Genomic DNA, 27310 nt, shown 5'->3' on the forward strand with positions numbered 1-27310 from the left:
AGTTGTGGAGTGCTTGTATACGTGTATAGCTGAGTATTATGACATTTATATGGAGATAAATGGTTTCATGCTTAGATATGCTTGTATGCTCATATTTCCCGAAGGTTTGGAAATCTTGATTACGTGTGCAGCTGAGTTATGATATCACTTGTTTCTGCTTAGACGTATTTGTATGCCTGTATTTTCCAAAGGTTTTGAAAGCTTGTATACGAGTATAGCTAAGTCACATGGTGAATATGTAGTGTATTGTAGATGGGTTTATATATATGTGCCTCCAAGTGGGAGATTTGAACATGTGTATATATTCACAGCTACGTAGTATGATTTCACTTGTTTATAAAACGCCAGTGCTTACCTTATTAGCTACAAAATGTCTTAAAATGAAATATTGTACTAATGGTAGTTGTTATTGTAAACGTATGTGTTAGTTTTATTGTTTACATTCTGTTGACAAAATCACTGCCATATTAGTATACTGCTGAAACAGGGATGTCGTAATTATTCAATCTTACAAAATATTCAGAGCATATGGAAAGGCCTTAATATGACAAGTATCAGTGTCACAAGCATCTAGAAAGCAATTTTTGGAGTCCAGGAAGATTCTGTGCAGTTTACAATTCAGCAAAGTTAGTTCCCCAGTTGACTGTCCGGATGGCCTAGAGAAACGTCCGAACTCCCATCAATGTTCGAGAAGATTCTGAATAGCTCAACAGACATGCTTGGTGAAGATAGCATGCAACCACTCGGACACTAAGACAACACCCTCCGGATGCGGATGACTGAAGTTTAACGAAGAAATGCGTGAAGTGCGTTATGGAAGTCGGTTGCTGCTTGTCGTCCGGACGCCCTCTGTCTTAGTCCGGACCCTACCCAGAGAACTCCGAATCAGTGTTGTAATAGGTCTTTTCGAGCCTATAAAAAGAGGTCTCTAGGCTTGTATTATTTAGTGAATTCAGTACTGAATTCCTTTGTAGTAAGAGAGAGTGTTTAGGTAGAAACCCTTTGAAGTCTAGCTTAAGGAGGAGCCCTAAGCTAAATGATTCCATTGAAGACCCCTTCAGATAGGAGACCTGGTTGGGAGGTGTTCATGTATTGGTACGTGTTAAAGTTCAAGGCAACGACTACTGTATCAGGGGTATGTGAGTACAACTGTCTTGTAACTAGCTTTGTCTTTTGAATAGTGAATTTCCTGGATTTGGCTGCCCCGGAGTGGTTTTTCTCTTAATTGAGTTTTCACTTCATTAACAAAATATTTGTCTTCTTTTAATTCGACATTTAGATATTTTGTTACACAAATTGATCACACACACACATTTAAATTAGAAGTCTATTTATTTTTCAGTATGGTAGAAATAAAGAAATGTCGGCTCATTACGAAAACTTAGTAAGTTTTATACTGTTGAGACTGTTGACTCATTATTTCACCTATGCGGACGTGGCTAACACCACGACCGTGTAGATATTGTTTATGTTGCAAGTTTAAGTGTCACGTGTGGTAGATTGTGTGCGAGTTTAGAAGTCACCGAAAGGATTCCCTCGTGATCCTATTTGGTGAGGTACTAACATGACCTAAGTCAGTCTCTCTTTGCGATGTAGTGACTTGTACCTTATAAATGTAATTGGAGATGTAATGATATTGAGTAATGATTTAGTAGCTCTAGTTAATTTATTGGAAATGTTTATGTGGTCAATTCAAAGACAAAAATTATTTAGGTTTCTGCTGCGATAATTGTTTAAGGATTTAGAAGTAGTGTTTTATGGATAATTGAGAAAAAATTTACAGTTTGTCCTTGCATTTAGGGTGGGATGTTACACTCGTGCCTTGCAGACTTAAATCCTGTGATCCTTGGTGGGCCATTATGGGTTTAGAGGCCCACAATCAACTGGATAGGCCAGGCCTAGCAGGATTGTTCCCAACAAGTAGTTTAGAAAAAAATATTATTTCAATTGAAAGTTTTAAAAAAATTACAAATTACCTTATAATTGGGATGTTTGTACTTTTTCTTATATTCTATTTGATGTGAGTTTGGTGGAGTAGTTCAACTCGGGCTTGATCTATAAATGGAATCAAGTTGAATCAGAACAAATCTTGGTATTTTGTTCACGAGGCCAAGCCAAGTAGATTGCTCGAGCTTGGCTTGCTTACAGCAAAGTAAGAAACTCTTGAATCCAACAACAAATTTCAAGAAACAAATTGGGTTATCTTAGAATTAGGTTCCTTGAGTTTCACTTAAATCCCAACAGCTTAAGAAAAGAGTTACAAAACTTACTTATTTTGAGCAATCTAAGGTACGGGCAGGGACAAAATCAGATATTTTTATTTGGAGGGACAAAAGTATGAATGAGGTTCAAATTTATTTTTAGTCGGGGCCAAGCCTAAATTTTAAGCTTTAAAATAGACATATATTTAACTTAATAAAAGTATTTTAAAAGAAAATTGAAAAGTGCCCCCCTTGATTTATGCATGGGTCTGCCCCTAGGTACATGCCTACCCACCTTAGACAAGTTGACTTCGTTCTTGAAAATTCAAACAATTTAATTTAAGATGATAATCTCCCATTGAGCAATGCTACATACTATATTCCCGAATTTGGATCGAATTGGAGAGGAGCCGGTTCATATAAACATAAGAGTAAAATTGTCCAAAAGAATGTGAAATGACAATTTTGTTCTTCCGTTTACATGAACCAGAGGATTTGGGTCCCTATATTCCCACCTTATCTTTATCAAATTAGGTTGATGTAACAATGTCTATAAGTTTTTTAATCAATCATTATTAAAAAATAAATTCAAGAGCTGCTAAACATTGTCATATCAGCCTAATATGATGGAAGTGGAATGAAAGTATAATATTTAACCCTCATTATCCCTAAAAGAAAAATGAGGTGGGAGGATGGTGTCATTGATGTGATATATAGTTTTACTTTTCTTTTCTTTTTTTCTTTTTTTTTTTTTTTTTTTAATTTTTTTTAATTTTTAAATAGACATATATTTAACTTAGTAAAAGTATTTTAAAATAAAATTGAAAAGTGCCCCCATTGATTTATGCATGGGTCCGCCCCTAGGTACATGCCTACCTACCTTAGACAAGTTGGCTTCGTTATAGAAAATTCAAACAATTTAATTTAAGATGATAATCTCTCATCGAGCAATGTTACATACTATATTCTCGAATTTGGATTGAACTAGAGAGGAGCCGGCTCATGTAAACATAAGGGCAAAATTGTCCAAAAGAATGTGAAATGATAATTTTGTTCTTCCATTTACAAGAACCAGAGGATTCGGGACCCTATATTCCCACCTTATCTTTATCAAATTAGGTTAATGTAACGGTGTCTATAAGTTTTTTAATAAAAAAAACAAAAAACGAGGCAAGATATTTCCCTCCTTGTTTTCCCGCCAAGGACGGAGGGAAAAGAAAATCACATAATAACAAATTGCAAGTGGCAGTCGATGAATTAGCAAAGCGAAAGAAAGAGAGAGAGGTAATGGAGAATGCAAAAGCAGCAGCACCCACAGGGTGCTACAAGTGCGGCCGCCCAGGCCACTGGTCACGTGACTGCCCCTCCTCCCCCGCCTCTGCCTCTGCCCCTGCCCCTGCCCCTGCCCCTTCCTCTGCTCCGATCCCACAGGGTGCTACAAGACCCTCCTCTTCCGGTACCACAAGCGCCGAGAAGCCGAAGAAGGCAGCGAGATCGAGATCCAGGCCAAGGCTCACGCCGGACCTCCTCCTCTCCGATGATGGCCTCGGCTACGTTCTTCGCCACTTTCCTCGCGCCTTCAAGTGCCGCGGCCGGGGTCATGAGGTACTCTGCACTTTCGCCCTTTTCTGAATGTACCCTAACAGTTGAGAGAGTCCGTTTTACCAGTTCCAGAAATCAAATATTGCATTTATTGACATATGAAAAAAAATTTCTTGCTATCTCTTGACATTTCAGATATCTGGGATTATAAATAGTTTGAGCAACTCAACCCGCACAATATGCATAAGGATTTTTCTTTGTCTCTTTGTTTCTTCTTTTTGGCCTACATTTCTGCATCCAAACAGCCATAAAATTGACCATTGGGGGCTGCGATGTATTATGCTCCTTTTGAAGCATTTATTTTGCTGTTGACTCAGTGCTTCAAGATTCCCCGACTGACGAAAATAGAAAGACACTTGCTACCTTTCATATGCAAGATATAAGCCCCTATGTCCACATAGAAGTCATACCTGAGAATTAGAGTTATCTACTTTTCATATTGCATGTGCTTGGGACAGAATTTTTTGTATAAATTTTATTGGTTTAACTTCTTTCTTTCTAAGAGCTGGAATAGAATAACATGGTTGAAGCGTACTGATCATACATTGGTTGCATTGTACCATGTCTTTTCCTGCTTATGACGTAAACCGCCTGAAAGAAGAATGCCTGTTTCTGTATTCTGTTTGTTGTCCTTAAATTTTTCAGTTCTCTTAATGCTTCATTGACGTTTATTATTACTGCATTTGTCGCTTTTCTGTCTTTTAGAGTAAATTAATTGTACTTTGTAGGTTAGCGATTTGGGAAACCTAATTGGGTTATATAGTGAATGGCACTCTCGTTTGCTCCCTTATTACTCATTTGATCAGTTTGTACATAAAGTGGAACAAGTTGCTGCTACAAGACGCGTTAAGGTGAGATGTTGTTGTATTTAACTTATTCTATTACATAGTCATTTTGGTTGAATGCTCCAAAGGATTTTAAATAGCGTCTTCACCTTCCTCTACTTTCTATATTACTTATATTGAAATAATATGTTAAACTTTATAAGTAGGGGTTTTTTTTAAGTGGAGATTATTATGCATATCGAAAAATCTTACAAAAATGATAACAACTTACCAAATGTAGAGCGAATGTGATTATCGTTTTCTTCAATCATGAGTAAAAGGATCGGTTTATTTCTTTGATCATAATGCTGAAAAAGATAAAGGTATGTAAGCAATGCTATTGATACGAAATTGGTACTGGATTGTATAGTTACAGCCCAATTCTTTTCTGGGGGATCTATAATTTATTAATTTCTCTATGGAATTGATTATATTGGGCAAGTTCATGCTTAATGATGCCAGTGTTGTACCAAAATCTGAAAAGTTTTTCCTGATAGTAAAATAACAGGGAGAGTTAGCTAAGGGAGAAAGAATAAAATAATGAAACAGAGCAGATATAAAGGTGGGAGAGGAGGGGGAGGCAAAGAAAACAAGAGATCAATCTTTTATTCCTTATAGTTCACATACGTGTTGGTCACCCTCAAAGACCCCTATTGAGGCCAATTGAACGTTACACAAGTGTTCTTGGGCCCTTTCTTCAAAATAAATTCAAAAAAATATTTTCATTTTTAATTATAAAGGTCAATTATAAAAATACATTCCAAGATATATTTACAAAATGTAAGTTTGATTTTAGTTTGCTTGTTGGATGTATCTTCAGCAAATAATTATAAGCTCAGATCGTTTTTTATTATTATACTGATTGTGTAATTTAAATTGTAGTTTGAGCATGTACATGGATTTAATTCGGTCATAATGGAAACAAAGAGGAATTAGGCTGAAATTAATAACTAATAAAGGAATTTTGAAGTAGATCTAGATGTTTCCCAAGATGGCACGAGGCTACTGTGGTTTTGTGTCTTATAGATCTGTTACCAAAATGTTGCAACTAAATCTCCTAGTATTATGATAGTAACTACTCAGACTGCTTAGATTGCCGACAGGATCCATATAAATCAAGTTGTAGAGTTTTAATATGTATTGTGACTCTCTCTCTCTCTCTCCCTGTTTGTTTGTCAGTATACTTGCTCAAACACCATAAAATGAATGTGTCTCTTATTCAATTTTCTGCACATTCTGAACAGATGTGTATTAGAGAATTACGAGAGAGGGTTGCCAAAGGGGGGGATCCAACAAAGTTGCATGAGGAGCCAGTACAACATGATGATTCAAATGTTGAACAAGGTATTTTAGCTATTTTTCCGATTATGAGGCTATGGAAATATTTGTCAGTTTCATGCATTGTTACTGCTGTTGTTGCTTGAAGCATAATGCACGACACTAATGTTATTGAAGACAAGATATATGGAAAGGAATGGAATAATTTTTAGCCAAGCAAAGATGTGCAAGACCAATGGCGTAGGATAGAATCAAAAGAAAGCCTGTCTAGGGTAAATTGGTGGCAAAGCTTGGCAAGAAGCTTGAGATATTGACATTCTAAAAGATGGAAGAGAGGATATTAGGCTTACAGTCAGACGGGGTTGGAAGAGGATCAATTTTATGTCCTTAAAAAGCTTGTGGGAAATTTGGCAAGGAGATGCGGGAAATCTGTTCTGCAAATGTATCAAGGATCTGAGGGTATAGGGTAGGGTCAAATGGTGGGGAAATATGTAGGACAAGAACTTCAAAAGGTTTTGCAAAAACGGTTATGGTTTGGGATTGAAACAGGCAAGCATATTAAATTTGCAAGTTGCTGTTCCGGCTACTGTGGACAGTGCCCAAGATAGATTTTAGACTTTTAAGTTCTTTTGGAAGCTTGTAGAAGGTGTTATGATTGGATCTTATAATAGCAACTGTAGGCGTTGATATGACTTACTTGAGTTTCGTTGTGGCTTGAAATTGACTTCAAAAGTTATGAAGAAGGAAAAAGGAAAGAGAAAACTGCACCTACTTTTCTGTAATCAGATTCCTGAGCCATCACTATAGCCCATAGTATTATCTAGATCTATAAAGATACCTTCGACTCCAAAAATTTTGGAAAAAAAAAAAAAAAAAACTAAAATAAGATTAAAAAAACATAATACAAACTTAAAAATAGTATATATACTATCAATTAAACAACCCCTTTCAAGGTCGAAGTGGCTTGGCATGATATGGGATGTACCAAATAAATTCTTGTGAATTGGAACTAGCCCTTGAATGCCTATAAATGTTATTCTGCTGCTAGCACCTGTACTCCATCCCAGCTAGCACAAGTAGTATGTTTCCTGCACTGGCCACAGTGAGACTCTTGGATGCCATTATCTTGTCCTTTTATGTACGTATGTGTGTGTGTGTGTATATATATATATATATATATATTCTGAACTAGAGTTAATTAACTTTCCCTCCACTTAAACAATTATATTAGACATAAAAATTACATATTTAAAAGCTACGGTTTTTGTTCTCTAAATCATTAGTGATGCCTAATTCTGTATTATATCAGCCTATTAGATTCTGTTACTATGAGTAAGGATACACATCCAATATATTGAATTTGCTAAAACTTCTGTCCATATCAGCTGAATGCTGGTTATATCAACAGTAAGTTTACTTCCCTTATCTCCATATGTTGAAATTCAAGTAGCAAGAGGCATTAGTTTTCCATGTAAACCTAGTTTCTGCTAATTGCTCATTTTCTTGTAACACTTACCCTCTTCTTGGAGGCATCTCAAGAAAGTGTCCTTTCCAACTTACCAATGACAACCTCTATGACGTGCTCTTAATCTGAAATAGAATATACATGATCTCTCACATTTAGGACATTAACCATGACCTTAAAATGTTAATAGTCAAGTTCTTTCCCTTTTGCCTTCTATTACCCACAGCAAGAACATTGAATAATGGTCATCAACATACCTGCAAGATGTGTTGCTTGACTTCCAATCAAATGCAGGCATGGGGTGTCCAAAAGTATTTCTTAATGCACAATACAATGTGTAGGAGGTTTGAAGTCCACGTATTTTTGTTTTCTAGAAACAGCCCGTAAGCCCAATTTAGTCAAAAGCAATTGGCAGTGCCATAGGCCCATAAGTGTTTCACAATGGCAGCTTCTTTCCAATCTTAAATTGCATGTCTCTGATCCAGCTTCAATGAAGATTGAAACAACCATCTCAAGTGACAGTCCCCCCTTCATCCTAAAACCTGATGAAAGAAAGGCTTTGCATTTATCTACAACTTTTCCAATAAGTGTCCCTATATTGGACATTAGGGAGTGTGCACCTAAAATTCACACGGTAAACAAGATTAAAAATTTAAGAGAAATACAACCAGCATATTGTTGCACACAATAAACACCAGAATATTCTAAAATATTCAAAGGCATTTTTGGAAAGAACGTAGTGATACTCATGTTTTATTAATTATTAGCAGTTCAGATGTGAGGAATTAGGTATAAATCCACTAGAATGAATGTGGGTTTCAATTTTTTGATGAATCAATCTGGACAAATTTGGGAGTATTGTAGAAATGTTGTTACTTGATGGATTGGCTGCTTGGTGGAGTACGAAGGATGCTTTTGTGCTTGGCATGGCAACATGATCCCCTCTGTGTATGGAGAAGGCAAGATTTCTTTACTTATTCATAGTCATCTGTGACCACAATGCTTAAGAGGAAGTATCACCATTTGCTCAAACTAATTATAGGTGAGTAGACATTCTGAATATTCAAAAGGAAATTGAGGGCCCACCTCCTTTGTTTTGCTAGATGTGGGATTAAAACGTTGCCTTTCTTCTAGCTTTTACTATTTAGGCATCCATTTTTCTTGTTTCAAGTTCTTTTAACATTTCCCATATCAAATTGTTGTTACTCTTCCATCTTAAGGAGCAAAGGCATTCAACTTTGACATCAATTTATGCGTGTTGCAAGAATGTCAAGGCAAGTTGGTTGGGGACCAGTTCATTCCTCATCTTTCCACGAACCTAAGATGGTTCACTAATAAGCGTTGAATATTGCATATTTGAGCCCTTTAACTTACATATATTAGCCTCTTAGTGTCATTGTAATATAATGTTTTGTGTATTTTTGTGTTTTTAGCATTTTTAGGTACCTAAGTAAAAACATGATTAAATCTGCCGGTTTAAAGCTTCAAAGTAAATTTCTGAAATTCTGCCATGATATGGTGAGCTCGAGCCCACTGGCATGCTGAGCTCAAGTTCAGCACACCATCAGGCCACTAGCAGAAACCCACAACATGGTGAGTTTGAGCCCACTGACATGTTGAGCTCGAGTGCATTCATGCGGCAGAAACTTGCATCAAAGTAGAATCAGAAAAAGAAAGAAGTTTGAAGTCCTAGAAGGCCACAAAATCAATTAGGGTTTCTCTTGTACTTTATAAATACACCTTAAATTCATGCATTAGGGAGAAACCAATTTACATAGAAGAAATGAATAGGATTAGTGGCCAATTTTAGGGAGAAAAGTACTTCAAAGTTTCAGCAGCTTCTTTGGATGGATTTTTCCACGCCGAAGGCGATTTCCAACATCTGCATGAGTGGCTAAATCATCCATAGGGTATTGATGTAGCAATTTCCAAGTAATAATGGTGTAATTGTGTTTTTCTTTGAGAATTTTATAAACATAAATGATGGTTGTTTAATTTTGATATTATGCTTTAATGTTTATATTCAATTTTAATAAGCCTCTTATATTATTTTAGAAAGTTTTTTATTTCTATTGAACTCAACCTTCGTATTTTCTGTGATCGTATAAAGGACGATTTTACAACGGTTTTAATGGACATAAAATCAAGAGGGTTTGATAGGTCATGCCTAGGAAGGATGAATTGCTCTACACTCTAGTTATTTTAATTTAGGTAGAACAATTCATGCCTTACCGAATCTGATCATATTATTGGTTTACTTATCAAAATTCATGCCTTACCGAATCTGATCATATTATTGGTTTACTTATCAAAACAAAAAAACAATTCATGCCTTACCAAAAGATGAGTTATGTTTATCTCTTGATTATGTGTATGCTATTTAAGAGATTTGCTAGTATAGTCATCTCTAGCTCTCTTCTCTCTGCCTTAGCAGTGGTGCGTGAGAGTGCGTTAAGCTGCTTTAGATAGTTAGTTCGAGTAGGGGAGTCAGTCGGTGGGTCTTGCGTCTAGGTGGTTTTCTTCTCCGGCGATAATGCAAATCTTTCCTGGGTTGGTCTTTTGAGTTTGGGTGTGCCTTGAGATGGAAAGGAGATTTGTAGTGGAGTCTAAATCCTTTGCTTTCTTGGTCTTGGAGGGGGTGTTGGTGTTGCAGGTGGAGGAGAAGAGACAAGGTTTCTATGGCGCGGTTGTCCTGAGCATCCAGTGTTCCGCTTGGCTTGCATCAACGATGGAGTCTCTCTTGGGTCTCCCTGGAGATCAAGAGTTATTTAAGTCTTTCAGGGAAGGGTCGAAGATTTTGATTGCCCATAGAGGAGGTAACAAAGATGGCCGGTTCTTAGAGGTGGCAACTTATGGGTTGGGCAGTCGGAGAGAGATCATTCTGATCCCTGAGGGTCGGGGAGGATGGGGCTGGCACAAGTTTCCCAGCGAGTTGAGAAAGGCTTAGACTTTATCTTTGCTTTGGTGGGTTGTGGGAGAGGTTCCTTGGATGTGACGGTAAAGCAGGGTGGGAAGGATGAGGGGATAGGCTGGGTTTTACCTGTGAAAGGATGGGGCCTTCGTTTGTGGCAGTGGTGAGGTCAGCTCAAGATCCTGTTGCGAAGATGATGCCCATCGTGGGTGGTCGTCACCCCAGGTTGAGGGCTCCATTGGCTGAGCTGTGTGCTCTTGATCTCCTTCCAATGATGAGGATTGCAAACAGTGAGGCTCCGAGATCGGCGGTGGACTGCTCTGTGTTGGAGATGAGACAGGTTCCTCTGTTTGATCCGTTGGTCATGGGTAAATCTCTTTGTCCGTTGGGTAAGCAGCAAATTGAAGCTAGCTTCTCTGCACGAGGTGAGTCACATTCAGCTAGGTCTCGTTTGAATTTGAACTTACGCATGTGGAGCAAAATGTTTGTTATCTTCAATTTTGCTATGGGTCGGGATGTTGGGATGCTCTTAGGTCGGTTTGCTGGGTCCGGTCTGGGCCTCAAGCGCAAAGGCTTTTGTCTAGGTTGGTTCTTGCTGAGACTTCAACCCAAAGTCATGGAACAGATAGAAGCTTCTGAGGGTGCAAGTCTGACGGTCGTTCGTGGGAGATTTCTTCGATCGGAGATGTCGGCGGCGGCATACTCCTGGGTGGGTCAAGGTCTGTTAACTTCTGGGGGTGGGTTGAACCATCTGCTTCATGTCGCCTCTGGTGACACTGGTTGTTCGTTCGGCTCTGGTAATGTCAATTGCAGGTTCTGGCTTTTCCGTTTCTCCTGCTCCTTTGTCAAGCAGCTCAGTTGATGTTGGTACTGGATTGACTCAACCTATCTTCCTTTTCTCACAGGGGCAGTTGAGTTGGGTGAGAAGATTCATTCTTCTCTCCCCGTGTTGCAGATTTCTAAGCCTTTTCAGAGATACTACTGGAAGGCTAGGGAACTCAAGGAAGGTCATTCGGTGTAGTGGATTGAGGTGTTATTAGCAGATTCCTTGGTAGCTTCGAAGACGCCTATCTATATTACTAATAAGGAAACAGTTGCAGCGCCTCTTGCGAAGATTTCTGCGGGTTCTGCGAAGAAGGGCTTCCTTCGGAAGGGGTTTCTCAACCCTTGCCAGGCCGTGATAGCCCCTACCGCACATTCCTTGCTTATAGAGCTGGGCTCGCATCCGCCTCGGGAGGTCAAGACTGTTGGGGTGGTAGGGCTACCTTCCCCCCCGAGTTGTCACATCATTCCTTCTTTCGTAGAGGGCAATGGCTTTTCTCAATCTCAGGAATGGCCTGTCAGGTTTGATCCCATTGGGGAGGTAGTTGTTTGGAAGAATGATGACGATTTTTGGGATGGGATGCCCTTGGATTGGGCAATGGATGGTGTTCATGGCGAGGAGTCTTTGGCAATCCTGGATGCCATGGAAGAAGAATTTCATCGGGACAAGATAATAGTGCGCAAAAAGACTCAAATTAATTATGGCGATGTTAGTGCTCCCTCTAGGCGTTGGAAAGGCAAGACTCACATGACATAGGGTTATTTGCCTATGTGGGTCTTGAGGTTTTAGGGTTTTCGGGTGTTAGGGTTTTGTTCCTTGTGGGTTTAGATGGGTTTTTTTTGTGGACTGTTGTTGGTTGTTCATTTTGGGTTTTAGGGTTTAGGTCTTTGTGGGTTTTGTTGGGTTCTTTTTTGTGGGTTGGCTCTGGTTGTTCCTATGTATACTCCCTGTGTACTTGGGGGTGCCTTGCGTTTTTTTTTTTTTTAATAAAACTTTATTTACATAAAAAAAAAAAAAAAGATTTGATAGTTCATGCCTAGAGAAGACAGATTGTACCGTATCTTAGTGGTTAGGTGGACGATCTGTACTAACCAAGGATGAATTATTCTTATCTCTTAACAAAAGAAATTTCTTGATGACATCGTTGGGTGCTTGACAAACATACACGAGTCATATCATTTATGTAAGTGAAATTTTCATGTTAAATGCAATTTACCATTTTATGCGGTTAGTGGTGAAATCAATCCCCTATATTTTCTCCACTTATTTTTCTTAAACTTTTTACGTTTTCCTTTAGTTTCAATTATAAACATAAAAATCAAACTTTTCTGAATTAGATTAAAGTTAATTTCAGAAACTTAACAACCAAACTACAGTTCTTGAGGTTCGACACCCTCACATAGACCTATCCTACAAAGATTCGTTCTATTGTGAGTGGTTATTTTATTATTTATACACTCAAGACCACATCAGTCATTGATTGTAATACCATACAATCCAACACAGGTTTTTTTTTTCCTAATCAATACAAAGCAAGAGGGCTAGGGAGGCTCCCAACACATGTTTAAGACTTAACATAATTTCTAAACCCTTGCAGTTAGGGCTGTGGTGATAGAGGACTCCAAAAAAGCCTGCCCTCCATACCAAGATGTCACTAGAGATTAGTTGTTTTCTGAAAACAAATGGAGAATTATATTGATGGGTGGATAAATCTACTAAAAAAATGTTTACATTAAACAATTTGGTAGAATATGGGGATTTGGTTGGCTCAGGTTTTGAATGCTCTGATTGGGTGGTACAAATAGCAATGGCACTTTATCGGCTTGTGGGGGTCTCATGTAAAGGCTTTGAGGGGCATTTTTGGCTATTCTAACAGCCATTGAAGCTTAAAAACGTCGTAGGCAGCAGGGATCAGCCTCTACTTCTAAAAGAAGAAACAAAGGTAGTAGGAAGTTTAGAGGGTTGGAGTGTTCCATTAATTATGACTCAAAAGGGGAGGGTTCTAAGCGTGGTAAAGGAAGGAAAGGGGGGCTATCAGTTTCTTTTATGAAGCCTAAATTGTTATCCTAGAATGTGAGAGGGTTGAATGATGGGGATAAACGTCTGAGGGTGAGGAACTTACTCAGAGAGTGGAAGGTTGACATTGTTTGCTTCCAAGAAACCAAGCTTGAAGTCATTTCTCGCAATGTTATACGCAGTTTGTGTTGTTGCCATCATGTGAATTGGTGCTATTTGGATTCTAGAAGGGCTTCAGGTGGTATTTTGATGTGGGATAGGAGGGTGATGGAGAAGATTGATGTGTGTGTGTGGGAGTGCTCCTTGGCTATCACTTTTAGAAATGTTGAGGATCAGTTCACTTGGGCTTTTGCAGGCATCTATGGCCCTAATTCAATATGGATAGATGGCTCCTTTGGGAAGAGTTGCTGGATTACTCAGTTGGTGGAATTTGCCTTAGTGCATTGGGGGTGATTTCAACATTACCAGATTCCCTAGTGAGAGATCGAGTGAAGCTCGTTTATGCCGTGCTGTGGTAGGGTTTTTTGATTTCAGTTTTTAGTAGGATTTGATGGACCTTGCTCTTGCGGGGGGAACTTTTACTTGGTCAAATAATGGGGATGTTCCCACTTGGTCTAGAATTGATATATTCTTGGTCTCTTCGGAGTGGGAAGCCTAGTTTCCTGGTGTGTCACAGAGGAGACTTCCTAGACTCTTTTCGGATCATTTCCCGATCCTCCTCAACTGTGGTGACTTTCTTGGGGGTAGGAGGCCCTCAAATTCGAAAATATGTGGCTTAAGTCTAAGGTTTTTGGGCATAGGGTGAAACAGTGGTGGGACTCTTGTCTTTTTCAAGGCTCTCTTAGCTTCATTTTAACTACCAAGCTCAAGGCTTTGAAAGCTGACTTAAAGAGATGGAATGACGAAATTTTTGGCAATGTTGAAAGGAAGAAGAAGATCCTTCTACAAGAGTTACATGTTCTTGATGTCATTGAAGAAGAAAGGGCTTTAGGCGTTGAGGAGAAAATGAAGAAGGCTGAAATTTTGAGCGAGTTAGAAAGACCTACCCTCATGGAGGAGGTGAGTTGGAGGCAGAAATCTAGGGTCTTGTGGCTTAGGGAGGGTGATAAGTGTATGAATATTTTTCATAGAATGGCTAACTTTAGTAGAAGGAACACCATTGACTCCTTGATGATTGATGGCACAATTTCTACCAACTGTTTGGAAATCAATGAGCATATTGTCCAATTTTATAAGAAGTTGTTTACCGAGTAGTGTAGTAGAGGCCTGTGGTGGACGATCTTTCCTTTGATTCTATAGATGAGGTTGAGGCTAGCTGGTTGGAAAGAGAGTTTGAGGAAAGGGAAGTGTGGGAGGTTGTAAAAGCAATGAATGGTGACAAAGTGTCAGGCGTTGATGGTTTCTCTATGGCGTTCTTCCAAGCTTGTTTGGTTGTTCTAAAAGAGGACATCATGAAGGTACTTCATGAGTTCCATGTCAGTGGTAAGTTTGAGAAAAGCCTTAAAGCTACGTTCCTTGCCCTCATTCCAAAGATTCCTAGGATTGTCGATCCCAAGGATTTTCACCCGATCAGTCTGGTGGGTAGCATTTATAAGATTATTGCTAAAATTATAGCAAACAAGCTTAAGACGGTGTTGGAGAAGATCATTTGTAAGTCACAAAATGCTTTCATTTGAGGTAGAAAATTCTAGATCCTATTCTTATTGTCAATGAATGCCTTGATAGCAGATTGAGATATGGAGATTCAGGGTTTATTTGTAAATTGTACTTAGAAAAAGCCTATGATCATGTTAATTGGGATTTTCTACTGTACATGCTGAGAAGATGCAGATTTGGGGGGAAGTGATGCTCTTGGATAGCTCATTATAAGTGCGTTTTTCGGTTTTGGTGAACGGTTCCTCCACAAGCTTCAGTAGCTCTCGTGGCTTGAGGCAAGGGGATCCTCTGTCTCATTTGCTATTTGTTCTAGTGATGGAGGCATTCGGTAAGTTGAATTTAGCTGTTGTGAGTGGAGGATTGTTGTTTGGCTTCTCTGTGGGGATATGTGTTTATATTTCGGTCTTCTTTTGGGGGCTCCCTATAAGGCCAAGTATATATGGGACGGTGTTATCGAAAAGATAGAACGTCAGTTGGCTAGTTGGAAAATGTTGTATTTGTCTAAGGGTGGTAGGATTTCCCTTATCAAGAGTACTATATCCAACTTACCTACGTACTTCATGGCCCTCTTTCCTCCCCCTTTGAGTATTGCAAACCATATTGAGAAACTCCAACGTGATTTCCTACGGGATAGGTTAGACGAAAAGTTCAAATATCACTTGGTGAGTTGGCCGAAGATGTGTACGCTAATCTCTGAGGGAAGGTTGGGGATTAGGAACATGTTGAGGTTCAATCATGCTCTCTTAGGTAAATGGCTTTGGTGTTATGGGCTTGAGAGAGAGGCTTTGTGGAGAGTGGTGGTAAACTCTAAATATGAAAGCTCATGGGGATGGTGGTGTTCTAGTGAGCCTGTTGGGGGCATATAGGCTAGGTTTATGGAAGAATATTATGACGGGTAGGGGGCATATCTATAGTCACCCAAGATTTGAAGTGGGAGATGGCTCCAAGGTGCATGATCTTTGGTGTGGGGATATGGCCCTTAAAGATGTATTTCCTTATTTGGTATTGCTCGCACAAAGGATGCTCCTGTTGAGGCTCACGTGGAATTTTTTGGAGGTGTCATTTAGTGGAATGTGAGCTTTGCTAGAGCGGCTCAAGATTGGGAGGTGGATGCCTTTGCCTCGTTCTATAAGATGTTGTATTTAGTAAGAATGAGACGGGAAGGGGAAGACGGGTTGTGGTGAGTTCCTTCCAAAAAAGGGATGTTAGGTGTTAAATCCTTATGTAGGGTCATGGGTTGTCGTTTTGGTTTCCATTTCTCTTGCAATAGTGTTTGGAGGACCAAGGTTCTGTTGAGGGTGACCTTTTTTGTGTGGTCGGCAGCTTTAAGGAAGATCCTTACCATAAACAATCTACGAAAACGGTTTGTCATTGTGGTTGATTGGTGTGTTATGGGCAAAATGAATGGGGAGTCCGTGGATCTTCTTCTTCATTGTGAGGTTGCTTGTGCCATTTGGAATGTTTTCTTCAATTGATTCGGGTTGTCTTGAGTTACCTAGATGAGTAGTCAATTTGTGCTTGTTGGTGGAATGTTGGTAGCACCAAGAGCGCTGTAGTATGGAAGATGGTGCCTTCATGCCTTTTGTGGTGTCTATGGAAGGATATGAATGATAGGTGTTTTGACGACCGCAGGAAGACTTTGGAGGAGTTGAAATCTTTATTCTTCAATACATTGTATCTTTGGACAACTGCTTATATTGCTCATTTAGTGATTAGTTATCATGATTTTCTTTTTCTTTTTACCCCTACTATCTAGGTGGCTTCACTCGTATACTTCATGTATACATGGGGGGCCTTACCCTTTTAATGATATCTTGATTAATTTTATATATATATATATGTTTGCTTGGTGCTAACGTAGTTGAAGTATTTTTCTTTTCCATTCATAGTGATCTTTGTCTAATTTTGACGTATCTCTCCACGCCTGCAGAAGCCATGAACTCTGAGGCCCTTCAGGGAGATCCATCCTTGAGAAACAATGATGCTGATGATATACAAGACATGCTGTATGATGTTTATGAGAAAGCAAATGAAGTAAGTTTTCTTGCTTTTTATTTATTTAGCCTACGTTGCAGTTCAGAATCACTTATAAAAAAAGATCAGGAAAACTGGATGGTTTGATTACACTGAAATCTGATCACTATAAACCAATTGTTGTCTAAACAGGCAATAGGCTTGATTTGGGTAAAACTATTTACATATAAAAGTTATATCAGAAAGTTCAGAAAATGCAGCTAAATGTGTAAAAGTTTCAATTTTTTTATTTTTTTTTGGCCTATTATATGGTACCGCAAATACTCACTGTTCAAAAAGGAGAGTTAAAATTCAGAATGGAATATGGTTTCCTCATGAGTTTCCTCATAGGTTAATTCAAATTGTATTTTTCATTAAAATCATTTATTAAATAAGTTCAAGGTTAGCTTGCTTAAATTATTAACATAATTTGAAATGATTTCATAAGTGATCAATTAGCCTTTTCGTTTGCTAATAATTTCATATCTGTGAGACTCTTGTTTATAATTTATGCTTGTTTAGGTATAACTAATTATTTAAAAAATGGATGACAACTTGCATTTTTACTTCTTAAAAAAAAATGATTTACAAAAAAGAATGTGATCTTACTGGTAAAGGTAGTGCTTGCTTCAAATAGGGGGGGTTCTTTGCCGTTTGATACATCATCTACAATTACATAGATGCTAATGGGAATAATGTAACAATTAAAAGTAATGGGGGATGATAATGTAATGGTTTAAAAGAAATAGGGATGAGAAGGTACTCAGATCAGGTAGAGATTAGTGTGCACATTGATTCTTTATTGATTGATGGTATGAATTCTTCCAATCAGGCAGAGATTAGTGTGCACATTGTCAAGTTCTATCAAAAGCTCTTTACTGAACAATGTAGGTGGAGGCCTATGGTGGATGGTTTTTCCTTTGATTCTATTCTGGAGTCCGAGGCTCTTTGATTGGAGAGAGTCTTTGACGAAGAGGAGGTTAGAAAGGTAGTCTCAGCTATGAATGGCGATAAGGCATCGGGTCTTGATGGCTTCTCTATGGCCTTTTTCCAAGAGTGCTGGGATGTGTTAAGGGTGGACGTCATGAAGGTTTTTAGTGAATTTCATGCTAGAGGTTTGTTTGAGGAGAGTCTCAATGCATCGTTTATTGCGCTTATTCCGAAGATTCTAGGTGCTATAGATCTTAAAGATTTTTGTCCGATCAGTCTTGTGGGAGGTATCTACAAAATCATTGCTAAGATTTTAGCAAACAAATTAAAGACATTTGTGGAGAAGGTCTTCTCCAAGTCGCAAAGTGCTTTCATCAAGGGGAGACAAATTCTAGATCCGATTCTTATTGCCAATGAATGCCTTGATAGTAGGCTTAGATCGGGGGAGCCAGGTGTCATTTGTAAAATAGACTTGGAAAAAGCTTATGATCATGTAAATTGGGATTTTTTGTTATATATGCTAAGGATGTGTGGTTTTGAGGGAAAATGGTGTTCTTGGATTGCCCATTGTATCTCCTTTGTGTGGTTTTCGATCTTGGTTAATGGCTCTCCCAATGGTTTTTTTAGTAGTTCCCGTGGTTTGAGACAAGGAGATCCTTCCTCTCATTTGTTGTTTGTTTTTGTGATGGAGGCTTTAAGTCGTATGATTTCTGTTGCGGTTAATGGGGGTTTGCTAGAAGGTTTCACAGTTGGCAACACTAGCGTCTCTCATCTTCTGTTTGCTGACGATACTTTGATCTTTTGTAGCGCTTGTCCCGCTCAGTTGAGTCATTTGCGGAGTCTCTTTCTGTTGTTTGAAGTTGCCTCACGATTGAAGGTTAACTTGACTAAGTCTAAACTAATTCCTGTGGGGAACATTGAACTAGTTGGAAGATTGGCTGGAATTCTACGATGTGGGGTGTCCACTCTACCGGTTAAGTATCTTGGTCTTCCATTGAGGGCTTCCTATAAGGCGAAGCATATTTGGGATGGAGTTATTGAGAAGATAGAACATCGGTTGGCCAGTTGGAAAATGGTATATATGTCCAAGGGCGGCAGAGTCACTCTTATCAAGAGCGCCCTTGCTAATTTACCCACTTACTACACGTCCCTCTTCCATCTCCCGACGAGTGTTGCTAATTGCATTGAGAAGCTACAACGTGATTTCTTATGGGGTGGGCTAGGTGAAGAGTTCAAATTTCACTTGGTGAGTTGTCCAAGGTATGCCCTCCGATTTTTTAGGGAGGTTTAGGTATAAGAAATTTGTTGGTTTTCAATTGTACTCTGTTAGTTAAGTGAATGTTGGGATTGAGAGAGACGCTTGGTGGAGAATTGTGGTGGATTCAAAATATGGCAGCTTAGGAGGTGGGTGGTGCTATCTTGAGCCTGAAGGAACCTTTGGGGTGGGCTTGTGAAAGAACATTAGAAAAGGCTGGGAGTCATTCTCTAGCTTTTCTAGACTTGTAGTGGGGGATGAGACTAAGATTAAATTTTGGCATGATCTATGGTGTGGGAATATGATTCTCAAGGATGCTTTTCCTGTTCTTTTTGGTATTGCTCGGTCAAAAGATGCCTCTATTGCGGCTAATGTGGAGCTCTTAGGCGGTTCAATTCAGTGGAACGTGAGCTTTACTATAGAGGCTCATGATTGGGAGGTGGGTGTTTTTGCGTCTTTTCTACAAGTCTTGCATTCAGTTACAGTGAGAAAAGGTAGTGAAGATAAGCTTTGGTGGGTTCCCTCCAAAAGAGGTCTTTTCAAGGTTAAGTCGTTCTTTTGTTCTTTGTGTTCTGAAGGGAGTTGCTTTCCTTGGAAGAGCGTGTGGCGGACTCAGGTTCCTTTGAGGGCGGTCTTTTTCGCATGGTCGGCAGCTTTAGGCAAAATTTTTACTTTGGATAATCTCAGGAAATGACATGTTTTTGTTATAGATAGATGCTGCATGTGTAAGAGAGATGGGGAGTTTGTGGACCATCTTCTTCTTCATTGTGATGTGGCTTCTGCTTTGTGGAGTGTTCTCTTTAGCCGTTTGGGGATGTCTTGGGTTATGCCTAGACGGGTTATCGACTTATTTGCGTGTTGGTGGTTCGCTAGAAGGCATAGGAGTGCTGCAGTGTGGAAAATGGTGCCCACTTGCATTTTTTGGACTATTTGGAGGGAGAGAAATAATAAGAGTTTTGAGGATTTGGAGAGATCCTTGGAGGATATTATTTTCTCTTTCTTCCATAGTTTGTACCTTTGAACTGCGGCCTTTGTGTCCCCTCTGACAATTAGTTATGATGATTTTCTTGTTCGCTTCTCTTCCTAGTTAGGTATCTCCTCTTGTATACTACTGGTGTACTTAGGGGCGCCGTACGCTTTTAATAAGATTGGTTTATTATTTATCAAAAAAAAAAGGTACTCAAAACATGATTGGTATTGAACGCCACCATCGCCTTCTCTCTCTTCCAGTTTGTTTCTCTCCCAGAACTGCTGGTTTATCTCTCCACCCAACCGTTGCTGCCCACTGCATCCTTTTCCAATCATTTCCCCTCTATCATGTCACTCTCTCTTTCTCTCACCAACTCAACTCCCCTACAATATTTTCCATATGCTTCTCTCTTGGTTTGTTGCCTATTACCAGCCAACTCTCTCATGCTGGCTTGTAGTTGTAAGTTAAGGAAGTTGCCTAAGCTGACCCTTATTAGTCATGTGAAGGATGTAGCAAGCTGGAGCAAGAATGTGAGCTCTAGTATGAGTATGTAATGTTTAGTGGGTTTGGCATATGAATAGTCGGCAATAGATGTGAAGTAATAAACCATTTTTGTAAGATATGATATGCGTATTTACATGAGTGACGGGAGTTAATGTCGTCTTCTTGTCCGTGTTTTTATTGGTGGAGGTGCTTTTGCGCAAAACTTCTATCCTTATGTCCAAGTACTTGTAATAAAGTTGTAATCGTACTAAGTGTTGCTTGTGGAATCATTGTTCATGCATGGTCTATGACCGTAAAGCTTATTGGTTTGGGACCATGCTTGGTTTATAGTGTACGAGAAGGTATACCAAGTCATGATGGTAGATTCATTAGGTGTAGCTGGAGGCATCAAAATGCTTGATAGCAGTAACTACAAATACTAGCTTACATTGGTTGAGTCCTATCTATGAGGATAAGAACAGTGGGGAGTTATTGCTGGTAGTCAAACTATGCCACCTCTTGGCAATGATGACAAAGCACTTAAAAAATGGAATATGAGAGCGGACAAAGCTACATAGGATACCTATGTTGCTCTTTTTTCAAGGACAAATGATGTGCAGTTTCAAATATTGAAGAATAAATAAATGTCAATCTTGCTGCATGATGTAATTTGATCAATCAATATTTTATAAGGATAAAGTTCTTCCCTATGAAATTTTAAAATTAGATTTTGAATCTAAAGTTGGTGAGAGAAGGATAAAAAAAGAAATTCCTCCATGGCTTGAGATATGTATGTAATGGGTTACCGCAACATAAGCATCTAAATTGGAGTCTTCAGTATTTAGTGGTTAGTAGCCCTCAGAAGCATAAGTTGTGTGCCCTTTAGAATTGACCAGCCAAGAGACGTTGGGTAACTACGGAGCTGGGACATCATCTAGAGATGAAGAAAAAGCACTTTTTAGTAATAGAAGAAGATCAAGCGGCTATTGTGAGACCAAGGAAGGTGGGTGAGGGAAAAATAGACTTAGGGGGCTGAGTTCTCAAGCAGGGAGAGCTCAAGATAGTTTGGCAAAGAGATGAGTGTCATTCAAAGGATTATAGATGTCAGAATATTGAAATGCTATAATTTTGGTCAAAGAGGACATTACGCTTGAGATTGTTGGCTTCAGAGAAAGCCAACAGAGGGAAACTCGGTGACATTGAACGATTACCAAGACACATGATATTGAAGGCAAGTGGGATTTTTTTTTAACTGTTTTTTTTTTTTATCAGAGAAAATCTTTATGATGAAGCTTGTTCAGAAGAAGAGGTAGATTTCCACGAGAGAGCAGTCGAAGAGTAGCCCTTCTCAACCAACAATGAATTTGCCAAAAGTTCTGTTGCAGTTGAGCCAGACGAAAAAAGCACTAGCGAGTGACTGAGCCTAAGGCAGTTGTTTACGATAAAAATTGGGTAATTAACTTAGGGTGCTCCAACCTAGGTTATTCAGTATAGCCAATAATTGAAGACTGTTTGTTGGCCATATCAGCAACAAAATGATTGAAATAAAAGAAATTTGTTCTGTGAACATTATCGCTGCTCTTGTGGGTTCTTATTTTTTTTAGATACTTTTTAGAGGTTTAGAGACTCTTAGACTCAATAAGAGCATTAAGAAAGAGTCTCATTCAATTCGTTATTTAATAACTTGCAGGGTGAGACGGTTGGTGGTGACATAGTAACAAGTGCTAGTAATAGTATCCCCATCTCCAACTGTAGCGGAATTCAGGTCTCACAAGAACAGAGAGCTCGTATGGAATCTAACAGGTTGAAGGCACTGGAGAGAGCTGCATCTCGGGCCCGCTCATTCCAGGCCGCTTGACTCATTTCTTCATCATATTCTCTCTGCTTTTTAAATTTCCTTCCATCCTGCAATTAATGCTCAAATGTTTTTTATTCTATCAATTTTCTTTTCATGCTCTAATTGTCAATCCGATGAAGATCCCCTCTATCATGTAAATTTTGCAACTTAATTAATTATGTCAAACTCAGTTATCCTGAGTACAAACCGTATTTTCTTTGTTTTAGCCATTACCAACCAAAAAAAAAACAATTGGATTAGAAGACATGGAAGATAACAACAGACTTGCCTGATGATTTGTTATATTAATAATTTAATTATAATATACTAATCACTTTTTTTTAAAAAAATATATATATTTAATTGTATATTGAGATAGATATTGGGAAGAAAACAAAAGATATTTAATCCGACCCCCCAAGAACAAAATCCTAGCTCCTGTATTGTGTTCAGGCCTTTCGCTAAATAAGGAGGGATAGTTCTGATTATAGTCTTGTTTACGGTGTACTTAATTGATTTTTAGTGAATGAATTCGAGAACTGAGGTGCTATTTCCAGAAAAAGTCAAATGCTGGTTAAGAATTTGTATTGTAAGAGCATAACGAGATATGGTTTAGAAAATGTGATATGCAGCGGGGTAGATAAGAGGCCTCTGCGACTTGTTTTTCTTTTTTTCAAAGGTTTTTTTAAGCCCAAACCCCTTTTATCATAACATTTGGAATAGCTATTCCTCTTAATTTTTGAATGGCTATTTTATCTCACCTTTTTCCATTCTTAATAAAGTTATTCATTTTTTTAATAAAATAGTCGTTTCGCATACAAAATGTACCTTAAGATTAAACTAATGATTGACGCGTTGCATAGTTTTCTTTTTATCTACCACTGTATCTGTTTTTTTATCTCTACCTTTAAGCCGGCTTCAAAACATTTTTCTTCTCATCTTCTTTCTTCTCTTTTGACAATCTTATTTTTCTACCTCTCTATGCCAACTTCCTGCTTTGTTGAAGATTGAAGTTGAAACACTCCGGTCCCATATTGAGAAGATGAAAAGCTCACATAGAGTGAGTGGTTTATAAGAGATAGATTAGTGATAAGTCTCACATTACCTAGTTACTAGGTGAAACTGGGCTTTATAATGAATTCTTGGAAAAGCTTCAAATTGACTAGTCATTTTGAAGTGATAGCACAGATGTGGCTAGCGTTTTTCTTTGGGTCGTTACAAATGGTATCAGAGCCGCCTAGACTGGACTTTATAATGGATTCTTAGAAAAGCTCCAAATTGACTAGTCATTTTGGAGTGATAGCACAGATGTGGCTAACGCTTTTCCTTGGGTCGTTACAGAAGTAATGACACGGTGTAGTGTTATTACTTGTAGTCTCTACTCTGTAGACTCTGTAGTCTATAGTGTAGATCACAGATTCATTCATTGATGTGTGAGATGTCGACAATGTGTCATGTTGTTGCGGTGAAAGTGTTTTGTTACGGCCTAATTTTTCAAGCATGTAACGGATAAATTAGGTAATTCGAGGAACCCTGACACCTCCAAAAACAACTACAAGAGCTGCATAATAATAATTTTATCATATTTTTTTTATTGATCAGCACGACGGCTTGATATAGAGATTTCATGAAAGAAATAGACTTGAATCGGAATACATGAATACTAGATAGCTAATGAAATAGAACTGCTAAATTACTAAAGTCCTAAAGAGATAATATTACCAAATTGCTTAAGTCCTAACGAGGTAATAATTCTGTTATTCTAAAGTAAGAGTCTCGATTGCAAGACTCCTTCTGCCGCCACACTTCCTAGTACCAAGTTATCTCCTCCTCCAAGTTATCTCTTTCTTCAACATTACAGTAGACTCATAACATTCCTTCCCCCCTTAAATTGAACCTTGTCCTCAAAAGGTCCTAGAAATTCTTGAACATGTGCGAGAAAATTTAACTTGAATACTTAACTTGAACTTGAATTCTTGAACACGTAACTGGCAGCACTTGGGATGATTCAGCTAGTTGATTTTTTTTTTTTTTTTCGTCAATGCTCATTTTGGTTGTCTCATCTATTAACCAAGCTATGAGAAGACAAAGGCTTAGAAAAAAGCATTGAGAAGACAAAGACAAGTCAGACCCATAATGAACATCACGTGGCCTTTGTAAACTCCTTGTCCTTCTCTTTCGATAAACTTCCTTTTTTTTCTTTTCTTTTTTTCTCCCCAAAAAATAAATACATTTAAATATCGCTTTATAATAACAAGTGTTCATAACTGTGATTGTTAGTACAGTTTCCGGTATGATGACGTGTCGCCTGGTGATTCGTCTCCTCCCTCAATAGAATTACCTCGATCCCTGCAAAATAACAAACGACTAGTCAGGGGTGCTGACTACACCCACTCCGATGCCTAAGTCAGTTCAAATCAATTTCTTGGAAAATATCTGTAATCTCAAAAGCTCAGAGAATATATGTAATCTAATACCTGGCGTAATGGTCTTATTTATAGGCTTGTAGTTGTAGTTCTACTGGGATTCTTGAAGCTCAGTTGAACTAGGAGTTTGAGTCCTAATCTGTTCGAATCTTAACCTTATCTTCAAGAATTTGAATAAGGCGACAGAGTTCAAATTGGATAGCACTCATGCCTCTTCAATCTTAATTCCACGTTATTAGCAGTCTTATCCCGTTAATTATGGGATAGAGGCTTATCCCTAGTCTTCTGGGATACTGGCCTTATCTTACTCTAAGACAATTGTAGTATACTTTGACCAAACCCCCGAGGTGATGATATCTGAGACATAATCGCTCCGATCGGACTAGGAGATCTCGGAATATTATCGCATCGTAACAGGGTTGTAGAAAGTCCGAGGTACTACCATACCGAGGCAATCTTTTTATACCGAGTCAATCTTTTTATACCGAGTTGTGATGAAAACTTCCTTCGAGGCATAAATATCCGAGATATGTTCGCTCCGATCGGACTAGGAGATCTCGGGATATTTCTTATCATTACTGAGTTCAATAAGATCGAGGTGTCATCATACCTAGACGATCTTCTTCTACTGGGTCGTAACAAATGTCCGAGATGTAACACCGAGATGTTTCAAGATTAGGATCCACGTGTCCTCGGGGTTAATTTTATCCCCAACAGTGATGTTGATTATATGACCGACACGTGTAAATGAGTTTGTTATTATAGTTAGCACTGTATGAGTGAAACAGAGTATATAACGTAAACCGAGATCATTTTAATTCATTATTGATTTTTCTCCCAAATTTCATCTTGTTTGTTAGAATTTGATATGGTATTAGAGATTTTCATTGTTTTGTGAAAGTTCATCAATGACAGAACCCTCAATTCCCTTCATTTCTAAAGGAATTCCTTTTGTTCCGGCTTCTTCTTCTTCAATTCCTTCCGTTTCAACTTCTTCTCATTCTTTCAATTTTCTCACTCAATAATACTTCCAGTCCTTTCTTCTTGCACAATGGAGATAGTCCAAAATCTGTTTTAGTTCCTCAACAATTGATCGATGAGAACTACAATACCTGGAGTCGATCTATGATCATGGCACTCACTACCAAAAACAAATTACGATTTGTTGATGGATCTCTTCCCAAGTCGTCTGATCAAAACGGACCTGAGTTCTGGGCTTGGACACGGTGCAACAACATGATCCTTTCATGGATCATCAATTCAGTCTCGAAGGAGATTTCTACAAGCATTATCTACATCAATTCGTGTCAAGATATGTGGCTGAATCTAAAGGAACGATTCTCACAACGAAATGGACTGAGAGTTTTTCAAATCCAAAAAACAATTTCCAACATCTCACAAGTTAATATTTATGTAAGCACTTACTTCACGCATCCCTCTTTGGAATGAATTGAGTAATTATAGACCCATCTCTAAGTGTTCTTGTGGAAGTCTGAAATCTGTTGGTAGTTACCTTGATCAAGAAAATATATTTCAGTTTCTGATGGGACTCAATGAGTCTTTCTATCACATCAGAGGACAAATCCTCTTGATAGATCCACTTCATTCAATTAACAAGGTTTTTTCATTGATTATCCAAAAAGAGTCAAAGACAAATATCAATTGGATCGATGACTCATCATACCAAACTTGCACTTGCTTAGCAGAACCAATTTGCACCTGCTCAGCAAAACCAGCACATGCTCAGCAGAATCAATTTGCACCTGTCCAGTAGAACTGATATGTCAAGCAATGCAATCGAAAGGAAAAGCTAATGTGTACCAATTATGGTATTGCTGCCTCTGATCACACTATTGATGTAACGACCCGCTTTTTACAAAAAAACGTAAGTGAAAATTTCGATTTCCACGTATCGTTATGACATCAACAACGACGTCATCAGAGTATAAATTGACAGCGGAATACATTTTTCTTTTACAATAATACATCAGAGTTGACTAAATAAACTCAATATAGAAAATAATAACCATTTGTTATGATATAATAAAATACATCCAAATAACAATATGTGTACCACATACGGCACAAACATTACAAAACCGTTGTATATAAAATCTACAAACTAAAGGTCTCGTCCTTAATCAACCTAGTAGCTCATGTCTTCGTTCCTGCAAAACTCGCATGTGATTGTGGTTAACACCACAATCTCATGTTGTGGTCGAGTGAGTCAACGGTCCTCAACCACAGTGACACACTGATTTATATAACCATATACAATGCATTCAAATGATGACATATATTCTCACATACACATAATCATTTCATCTGTAACGCCCCGCCTTTTGCAAAAAGGCGTAAGTGAAAATTTTCGAATTTCCACGTGACATTACTACAACCTCTTCAGAGTTAAGATTTGGCAGCGGAATAAAAGGTATCCAACTGGTTTGGAATAAATAACACGACAGAGCTTCTAACTAAAATACTTCTAGACGATCATAAAGAAAATGTTTAGACAAATACATGTAAACATGTGTCAACAGTGACACAAGAAAATACATGGAAATTATTAGCAATCTTGTCAACATAAAACATTGTAAACATAGAAAACTTATAAACAAAT

At 38.4% G+C, this 27310-nt stretch overlaps 1 protein-coding gene across 1 annotated transcript; it reads left to right on the forward strand.

Annotated features, from left to right (window-relative positions):
- Nucleotides 1-3434: 3434 nt before the first annotated feature.
- Nucleotides 3435-22476, forward strand: LOC133858744 (uncharacterized). Its single transcript, XM_062294211.1, has 5 exons — nucleotides 3435-3806; nucleotides 4532-4654; nucleotides 5872-5971; nucleotides 16707-16810; nucleotides 22118-22476. Exons 1-5 carry the CDS (start codon nucleotides 3489-3491, stop codon nucleotides 22283-22285), a joined length of 813 nt encoding a protein of 270 aa, XP_062150195.1. The 5' UTR covers nucleotides 3435-3488; the 3' UTR covers nucleotides 22286-22476.
- The last annotated feature ends 4834 nt before the right edge of the window (nucleotides 22477-27310 follow it).

Source organism: Alnus glutinosa, chromosome 1, assembly GCF_958979055.1.
Source record: "Alnus glutinosa chromosome 1, dhAlnGlut1.1, whole genome shotgun sequence".
Taxonomy (NCBI): Eukaryota; Viridiplantae; Streptophyta; class Magnoliopsida; order Fagales; family Betulaceae; genus Alnus; species Alnus glutinosa.